Genomic DNA, 10,054 nt, shown 5'->3' with positions numbered 1-10,054 from the left:
ACCTCCAACTCTTGAGCTTAAGTAATTCTCTTGCCTCAACCTCCCAACTAGCTGGGACTATAGCTACAATGCCCAGCTATTTTTTTTTTTTTTTTGCTGCAGTTGTCATTGTTTAGCTGGCCTGGGCTGGGTTCAGACCTGCCAGCCTTGGTGTATGTGACTGGCGCCATAACCACTGTGCTAGGGACGCCGAGCTGGAGTTGGAAAGGCTTTTAAGATCTCATGTGGTCCAGTATCTTTTCTTTGTATTATGTACATGACTGCCTACAACACAGGTTCATCTTATAGTATCTCATATGAGCATTACAGAAGCCTTTCTGAAGTAGATATGGTAGTAGTTATTACTAATACTTTATTAGTATTAGTTTTGAGAAAAGTTAAATAACCTGCTAGGAGCCATATATTGGCAGAATGGAAGGAGACTCAAACTGAGGTGCTTGATTCCTTAGTCCAGTGCACTTTCACTACCAAGCTGCTTCACTAAAAGCCATGGCACTTCAAATACCACTGTAGTACATCATTTGAAGCAATTCAATTTAGGAAAAACCTTCATCATCAAAATAGATAACTTTTTCATCCATACATATATATGGTGTTTATTTGGATATGCTGGTATACAGCGTATTTAATTTCAACAATGTGTTCCTTTACATATTCCATGTTTAATAACCAATATTGATTGTAATTAATGAACCCTATTTACTTTACCTTGAATATTTTTCTGGAGCTTTTTGATTTGAAAATATTTTCCCTAAATATCGATTGTGTTATATCTTTTTGTTTCAAGCTTATAGCTTATATTTTTTGTGTTTTTACTTTCTTATACTTCATACATTTTACCTGCTGTTGTTCAGTTGCATTTCATTAACCTGAAATCACAAGTGTTGCAACTTCTCAGTTTGATTTTTCATAGTACCTTGCTACTTTTGCTGTAACAAATTCAAAAGCATTGATGTGTAGATTTTTATTATTGTTTACCTTAATTTTATAAATTCTCCAATAGATTGTTCTCAGGAAGATTATTAGGGATGTTCAAGTTCAAAAAGGAAAATAGAGGAGGAAAAGTTATTTCATGCCATCTGGATTTTAGGTGCTTATTTGATTTTTCACTCATTAAAATATAATAAAAGTACTTTCCTAAAATTAAAACAGTATAGAATATGTGGTTAAACTAAACAGAAGTTATCTTTTTTTTTCTTTGAGACAAAGTCTCAAGGTGTCACCCTGGGTAGAGTTCTGTGGCATCATACCTCACAGCAACCTCCAACTCTTGGGGCAAGCAATCCTCTTGCTTACTTTTTCTTTTTCTTTCTATTTTTAGTAGAGAAGGGGTCTCGATTTTGCTCAGGCTGGTCTTGAACTCGTGAGCTCAAGCTATCCACCCACTTCAGCCTCCCAGAGTGCTAGGATTATAGGTATGAGCCCCCACGCCCACCAAAATGGGGATCTTTTTTTTTCTTTTTCTTAAGCAGGCCCCAGCTGGGTTTGAACCTGCCACACACTGTGACTGGTTGGCACTGTAAACAAAAGTTCTCTAAACCGTTATCCTACCCTCTTTCTCTGAAATAAACACTTGTTGGCATATATTTATTCAGAACTGTTTTTTGCTTTAAAGCTGCAATATGGAAGTCCCTAGTGTGGGTAGCGTGTACTGCCTACTAAGTTTTTCATTTCTAGAAAAGAACATACTGTTCTTAGTATATTTGCAATAAGTGAACATTGTCTTTCTAAAATAATTTTAAATGAGAATTGTACCTGAGTTTTAAAATTGTCTTTAAAATTGTCTTTCCTTGACAACCTTGAGGCAGTGGTTAATATTTTGGTTTGGCTTTTTTGTTTTTTTATGATTAACAACAAACAAGCCTTTGGTTAAATGCACTCACTGGCTTTTGAGTTGATTAGCCTGTCTTAGTTTGGAGATCTGTTATTTATCATATGACTTTGGGTGAGTTACTTCTCTAAGCCTTGGTTTCCTCATTTACAAAATGAGGACGCTAACAGTTACCTGTATCACAAGGTTGTGTAGTTATAAATCAAATATTCCAAAAAAGAACTTAGTACAGTCCCTGCTATATATTGGTATTATCAATGCTAATAAATACTTGTCTTCAAAAAAGAAATCTTTATTATATAATGATATTTATTTTAAGCTCTAAAAGCCACATGTATGTCTTTAAATTCTAAATCCACACTAGGCCAGAACAGCTGGCTGATAAATAGATTACATTCAAAATATGCTTCGGTAGACACTATTAGCAAAATTGGAAAAATAATAGAAAAAGAAAAGAACTTTCTAGGAACAGTGTCTCTCTGCACTTCGTGCGAGAATATATTGGAAGGTTGGTTTTTGTGTGAGTTTTTTCTAAGTAACATTTTAAATAATTGGATTATTTTCCTCATGTTCTCAGCTTTTGTATGAGTAGCTGCATAGTGTTTAAAAATTAGTTGCCTGGGCTTAGGGGCAAATGCCTATAGTCCTATAGCTACTTACTGGCACATGCCTATAGTCCATGCCTATAGCTACTCGGAGGCTCAGACAGGAGAATTGTTGGAGGCCAGTCTGGGCAGCATAGTCATACCTTATCTCTAAAAAATAAAATCAGCTACCTTTTCTTGATCTGCTAGAAGTTTATATATGAGAGTGCAACATTTATTCTCATAAATGTCTAGCTATTTTTGAAGGTAAGCCTAGTCCATACTTCAGTTCTAATGAAAATAATTGTATCTGTTAATAATGGAAATTCTGGTTAGCTTTTTTGAAAAAAATCTTAAATGAACATTTTTATAAATGATTCATGTATAGAGCAGAGGACCACAAAACTAGACACAAATAGCATAGGCATTGTAAAATCTGGTTGCTTTAACAGGCATGTTTATGGGAGTTAGTACTATCACTGCTTTTTAAAAATTTTTTTTTTCTAAGACAGAGTTTCACTATGTTGCCCTCAGTAGAATGCTGTGGCATCACAGCTCACAGCAACCTCAAACTGTTGAGCTTAAACGATTCTCTTGCCTCAGCCTCCCAAGTAGCTGGGACTACAAGCACCCACCACAACGCCTGGCTATTTTTTTGTTGTTGTTGCTATTGTCATTGTTTAGTTGGCCTGGGCTGGATTCAAACCCACCACCTTCAGTGTATGTGGCCAGCGCCCTACCCACTGAGCTATGGGCCCTGCCCTATCACTGCTATTTTTTAAAATGTGTGTATAACTTCTTAGTCCTTGGTAATTTTAAGTCTTTTTATTTTTATTTATTTATTACTTTTTGAGATAGAGTCTCACTCTGTTGCCCTCAGTAGAGTGCCATGGTGTCACAGCTCACAGCAACCTCCAACTCCTGGGCTTAAGCAATTCTCTTGCCTCAGCCTTTCAAGTAGCTGGGACTACAGGTGCCCACCACATGCCTGTCTATTTTTTGTTGCAGTTGCCACTGCTGTTTTAGCTGGCTGGGGCTAGTTTCGAACCTGCCAACCTTGTTTAAGGGGGCTGGTGCCTACCCACTGAGCCACAAGCACTGCCCTTCATTTTATTTTATTTTATTTTATTTTTTTGCAGTTTTTGGCCAGGGCCGGGTTTGAACCCACCACTTCCAGCATATGGGGCCACCTCCCTTTATTTTATTTTTTTGAGACAGAGTCTTACTCTGTTGCCCTGGGTAGAATCCCGTGGTATGTCATCATAGCTCACAGCAACCTTAAACTCTTGAGCTTAAGCCATCCTCTTGCCTCAGCTTCCCCAGTAGCTGGGACTATAGGGCCCACCATGCCTGGCTAACTTTTCCTATTTAGTAGAGAGCGGGGGTTGCTCCTGCTCAGGCTGATCTCTTAACTCCTGAGCTCAAGCAATCCATCTGCCTCAGCCTTCCCAGAGGGCTAGGATTACAGGTGTCAGCCACTGTCAACTAAGTCTTATTTAAGCCCTATTTACTAGATGTAAAAAGAAAGAAAAGGAGTCAGGTTTCATTGCACAGTTGGTTTTGTTTGTACAGATTCTTAGTTTTTGATGTATTTGGAGTATCTTATAGCCATTTTTACTAGATACAAAAAGAGATAATTTTGATTTTATTGCTGTATCAGGCATTGACAAGTTTGTGGTAGTCTTTTTTTTTTTTTTTTTTTTGAGACAGAGCCTCAAGCTATAGCCCTGGGTAGAGTGCTGTGACATCACAGCTCACAGCAACCTCAAAACTCCTGGGCTTAAGCCATTCTCTTGCCTTAGCCTCCCGAGTAGTTGGGACTATAGGCACCCACCACAACACCCCGGCTATTTTTTGGTTGTAGTTTTCATTTTATTTTATTTTATTTTATTTTTTGTTGCAGTTTTTGGCTGGGACTGGGTTTGAACCCACCACCTCTCGTATATGGGGCCAGCGCCTTACTCCTTGAGCCACAGACACTGCCCTGGTTGTAGTTTTCATTGTTTGGCAGGCCCAGGCTGGATTTGAACCCACCAGCTCTTAGCCACTTGAGCTACAGGTGCTACCCAGTGTGGTGTGCTTTACTTTCTTTAAAGGTAGCTTGAAAAATAAGAACCAACTCATTACTCCAGAGTTGAGCACCCTGGTGGAAATTTAGTATCTTTTTTATTGTCTGCTGTTGATAGTAAACATTTGCATTTCATTTGCTACATGTTTACATTTCCTTTGAAGTATGTGGGGGTTTTTTTTCCAGACGTGTTTTTGATGTGATATATATGTATTTTGGAGAGGAGGGGCTGGAATTTGGAGTAGTAAAGACTATAAACTTGTTACAGTTTGCTTGTTTGGCTACCTTCAAAGGATTTTTTTTTTTTGGACACAGAGTCTCACTATATTGCTCTCGGTAGCTTGTGGTGGCATCACAGCTCACAGCAACCTCAAACTCTTGGATTTAAGTGATTCTCTTGTCTCAGCCTCCCGAGTAGCTGGGACTACAAGCGCCTAGCACAACGCCTGGCTATTTTTTGGTTGCAATTGTCATTGTTGTTTAGCAGGCCTGGGCCAGGCTCGAACCTGCCACCTTCAGTGTATGTGACCAGCGCCCTACTCACTGAGTTATGAGTGCCAAGCCTATGGCGAGCATTTTTAAGAAAGAATAAAAATAGAAGGTAATCAGAGTGCATCACACATAATAATGTGTAGCTTCATGAGGATTTTATCTCAATTACCTAAATTTATTTTATCTACTATGGATGACATAAAATAATTTTTTTAATTTCAGATTAATATGACAGTATAGATGATTTAGGTTGCATTGTTTGCATTAGTTACTTAGATTCCAAATTGTAGTTGTGCCCCTCACCCGGGAGATGTGCCATTATACCCTTACATTGTGTCTGTTAGTTGAGAAGGCCCCAATCCCTTATCCTCCTCCCCTTCCTCCCCATTTAAGTTTAATTATGTTATTTTCTGATGTAGGTGTATGTTTGTTCATCTACTCATTTCATATTAGTATTGGAGTACATTGGATTCTTTTCTGTTCTTGTGATACTTCGCTAAGTGGAATATTCTCCAGCTCCATCTAGGTTAATACAAAAGATGTAAAGTCTCCACCTTTTTATGGCTGAATAGTATTCCATGGCATACATATACCACGTTTTATTAATCCATTCATGTATAAATTGGGCACTTCAGTTGATCCTGCATCTTGGTGATTGTGAATTGAACTGCAGTAAACATTCTGATGCATATGTCCAACATAAACTATTTCTCAATGTGAACTGGGGTGAAAAAGTTTTGAAAGCTACCATTTCAGACACATTGCTCCAAACAATCTTTGTTCAAAAGTGAGAAAAGCATAGTACTTAGATCACAGCGTATGTGGAAGGTTATTATCAGACATAAAGCTACAATGGTAAGAATGGCCTTAACAGCATGCTAAAAGGTATGGTCATGGGGAAATTGGAAGAGTTTTAAGTTTTTGTTTTTGTCTTTGAGACAGAGTCTCACTTTGTTGCCCTCAGTAGAATATCATAGCGTCATAACTCATAGCAACCTCAAACTCTTGGGCTCAAGCGATTCTCTTGCCTCAGCCTCCCAAGTAGTTGGGACTACAGGCATCTGCAACAATGCCTGGCTACTTTTAGAGACAAGCTCTGGCTTAGGCTAGTCTTGAACCTGTGGGCTCAGGCATCCCACCTGTCTCAGCCCCACATAGTGCTAGGATTACAGGTGTGAGCCACCTCGCCCAACCAGGTTTAAAGTTTTTTGAATACTTACTGTATTCCTCTGGTTCAAAGACCAAAATATATTGCAGAACATTTACTGAAAATTCTTACTTCAACAAACATTAGTTTTTTATCTTTCCAGAGATGGTTTATGTGTGTAAAAACAGCTATATTTTTATTCATTTTTCTAATTTTTTACATAAATGATAGTAGACCATGTACCACACAGTTCTGTCCTTTTCTTTTTGTTTATGCATATTGTGGCATTTCTCCATTAACAGTATACAAAGAGCTTGATGGAAGGTTGTTGAGGAAGTGTAATTATTAGATCTGGTATATATGTTAAGATGTAGTCAAGGCTAAATCAGGGAAGCAGAGTGTTTTCTTTGAATCAGACCTTCAAAATTCACCTTAGATGCTTCTGGCTTCCTTGCTTCAAACTTTTTTTTTGAGACAGAGTCTTACTTTATCACTGTTAGTAGAGTGCTGTGGCATCACAGCCCCCAGCAACCTCAAACTGTTGGGCTTAAGTGATTCTCTTGCCTCAGCCTCCCAAGTAGCTGGGATTACAGGTGCCTGCCACACCATCCGGCTATTTTGTTTGTTGTAGTTGTCGTTGTTGGGCAGGTCTGGGCTGGGTTCCAACTTGCCAGCTCCGATGTATATAGCTGGCGCCCTAGCCACTGAGCTACAGGCGCCAAGCCAATTGCTTCAAACTTCTTAAACTGCCTTCTAGCTAAACATGGGTGAGGCTGTGTATGGTAAAGCCCAGCTTAATTCACTATTTCCATGAACTCTATCCATTTCCTTCTGAGTATATAGGATTCTTCCTCTTTACACTCTGCCCAGGAAGGTTTTTCTGACTTGCCCTGTCCTAAAGGCTAGGGACCTCATCTTCCTGCTTATCCCCACCATTATATCTAGCACAGTCTATTGTAGTTACATGTTTTCTGGCAAGTTTTCTCTTTATACTAGAATCCCCTTTTTTGTGCAAGACACGTTGCTAATTGTTTTGTAGATATGTTAGTTTTTTGAATATTTACCTGGTTGAAAGTCCAAAAACTGTATTAAAGAACTTACAGGTATATTACCACATAATCTCTTTCTATCGGTGAGGAGAATCTGGCAGGCTGGATATACCATAAAAAGATAAATAACTCAATGAGGAGTTTGTGTGGTATATTGGTGGGAGTGCCATGTGAGTCACTAGCAGCTAAGGCAATTAAGACAAACTTGTTAGAAGAAATGAGACCTAATTAAGTAGTAAGGGAATGTGGTATCTTTTTTTTTTTAAGAGACAGAGTGTCATTTTGTCATCCTCAGTAGAGTGCTATAGTGTCACAGCTCACAGCAACCTCCAGCTCTTGGGCTTAGGCAATTCTCTTGCCTCAACCTCCAGAGTAACTGGGACCACAGGTACCTGCCACAATGCCTGGCTATTTTTGTTGCAGTTGTCACTGTTGTTTTAGCTGGTTGGGGTTGGGTTTGAACCCACCACCCTCAGTATATGGGGTTGACGCCCTATCCACTGAGCCACAGGTACCACCCAGGTATGTGGTATCTTATGTGAAAAGATAAATAAGTGTTTCAAGAACTGTTTTATGGGAGAAAGAGGAACACAGAAGAACAAAATGGGATAAATAGGACATGGAGAAGTACTAGAAGTGGGAAATGTGGAGAATTATGATGTACACACTAAGTCATATGACAGAATCTAAGCAAGGAAATGGGAAATGCTAAGAAGATGAGTCAGTCACTCAAAAGAAACACTAAGATATAATGAGAAAAATACTAAAGGAATAAGGGGAACAGTGCGCAGAGAACCAATGTGAACACAGGGGCACATGAAATAAACACAAATATACCCTTAAGCATTTGTGGCCTAACCCCCTTCACATGGAAAGTGGCCAGGCCAGCAGAGACTTTAGCCTTCTTATTCCTTTGTAGCTGCTGAATCTAATTGGCATGCTGTTTTCTGGTGAGGTGTGGCGATTTCCCTCCCATGTTATAAGAGGTTTCCTTTAAGCTTTCTTTTCATTTGCTAATTTATTTACTAGACCTGCACACTAGAAATGCAACTTCCAACTACATATTTATAAAATTACACTCCAACCAACAGAAATAGGATGCCCCCCTAGAGTCTATTCTAATGGAATTTTTGCTTTCTGTTGTGGTGAGAAAGGAATACTTAAGTCATTTCTAGTTGGAATTGTAGATTATATCTGAATTTACCCAAAGAGTTTTACTATGCCTGCCTCTTGTTTTAAATTTGGAAGTCTTTTGATACACATAATAAGAAGTTCACTGAAATCTGAAGGTTCTCCTTTGGGATCTGAGTATAAAGGAAGACCAGTTCAACTATTAGAATGAAGTAAAAATGCATTTGCTTCCTTTGTATTAATGTTTATTCAGTTCTGTGAATTTTAACTATTTATTTGACTATTCTTAGAAAAAAAATGGTACTTAGTTATAATACTGCTAGCAATAACTTCTGCTTTGTTCTATTCAGGAAAATCTAAGAAAGGATAAATAAATTTTGATTCAATTGTAGTAGGACTTTCCAACCCATGTAATACAAAAACAATTGCTGAAATTAGTTTTTAAACTCAAAATGGAGTTCTGCTTGTGAAAATTAATAACATTTTTAAGAAGACAGTTTTTTAATGTAGCAGTTGTTATAAATTAGATGTCTTCACAAATAAGAACATGGTTGTATTCGTATCCTTAATCTATGTAGCCCTAATTATATAGGTTCAGTGACCCTTATCCAAAATACCTAGGACCAGAAGTGTTTTAGGTTTTGGATTTTTTTCAGATTTTAGAACATTTGCATTATATGTACTTGTTGAACAGCTCTAATTTGAAAATCTAAAATCTAGAAAATGCAATATGCATGTCCTTTGAGTGTCATATTGGTACTGAAAATGTTTCATATTTTGGACTAGAGAGGCTCAGCCTGTAATTTTTTTCTTTTTTGGTACAGTACATTAGTTATGAAAAAGTTTGCCACCCACATTGATAAGTTTTGTTGCTTGTGTCTTAAGTGGATGAATAACCCTTTTAAATAAGCTGATATGGTAATGATGTCAAAATAATAGGAATTTGATATAAATAATTGAGAAATTTTTCCCCATCCTCTCCTTTAAAAAGTATGTGTTTAATCTTGCAGGCTGTAGAAAATCTCTGTTCTCATAAGATTTCTGCAAACTTGTACAAACAACTGAGACAGATTTGTGAAGATCACATCAGAGCACAGATTCATCAGTTCAGAGAATATCCTTTTAAAAACTAGAAAAATCTTGTATTTTAGTCTTTTCCTCTTTTCCTTCCTTCGTATCTCTCACTGTTTAACCCAGCTTGAAGTGGAATGCCTGTGTTTTATATGTTTGTTTTGTCACTGTTTTTGTCTATTTAGAGAAAGAAGAAACTTTTTACTTTTCAGCCTTAATTAGGGTCTGAGTCTACTTGTGGTATTCATGTAAATAACATGTATTCATGTCTTTGTGCTTTTTGTCTCTCCATTTGAGGAAAGATAATCTTCTAAGGGAAATCATAAACTGAAAACACAATGATCAGATATGTTTAAGACTTGTTTTAAAGGTGTTTCTTAGTAAGATCTAATTTTTTTTACAGTTTAAGAAATAAACTGTTTTGGGCTCAGTCCCTGTGGCTCAAGCGGCTAAGGCACCAGCCACATATACCTGAGCTGGCAGGTTCAAATCCAGCCTGGAGCCCGCCAAACAACAATGATGGCTGCAACCAAAAAATAGCCAGGCGTTGTGGCGGGTGCCTGTAGTCCCAGCTACTTGGGAAGCGGAAGCAAGAGAATCACTTGAGCCCAAGAGTTTGAGGTTGCTGTGAGCTGTGATGCTACGGCATTCTACCAGGGGTGACATAGTGAGACTCTGTCT

General features: G+C 38.0%; 1 protein-coding gene across 1 annotated transcript in view; it reads left to right on the top strand.

Moving 5' to 3' along the window:
• The window catches only part of CUL4B (cullin 4B), a 35,198-nt gene that overhangs the window by 5,831 nt on the left and 19,313 nt on the right, over positions 1-10,054 (top strand). Inside the window, exon 4 of the mRNA XM_023517408.1 lies at positions 9,313-9,426. Within this exon, the coding sequence (XP_023373176.1) occupies positions 9,313-9,426 (114 nt within the window). The remainder of the gene's footprint in view (positions 1-9,312; positions 9,427-10,054) is intronic.

Source organism: Otolemur garnettii, unplaced genomic scaffold (assembly GCF_000181295.1).
Source record: "Otolemur garnettii isolate 467f Iridium unplaced genomic scaffold, OtoGar3 scaffold00110, whole genome shotgun sequence".
Taxonomy (NCBI): Eukaryota; Metazoa; Chordata; class Mammalia; order Primates; family Galagidae; genus Otolemur; species Otolemur garnettii.
The sequence above is the reverse complement of the archived record's forward strand: the minus strand, read 5'-3'. Positions and strand labels throughout refer to the sequence as shown.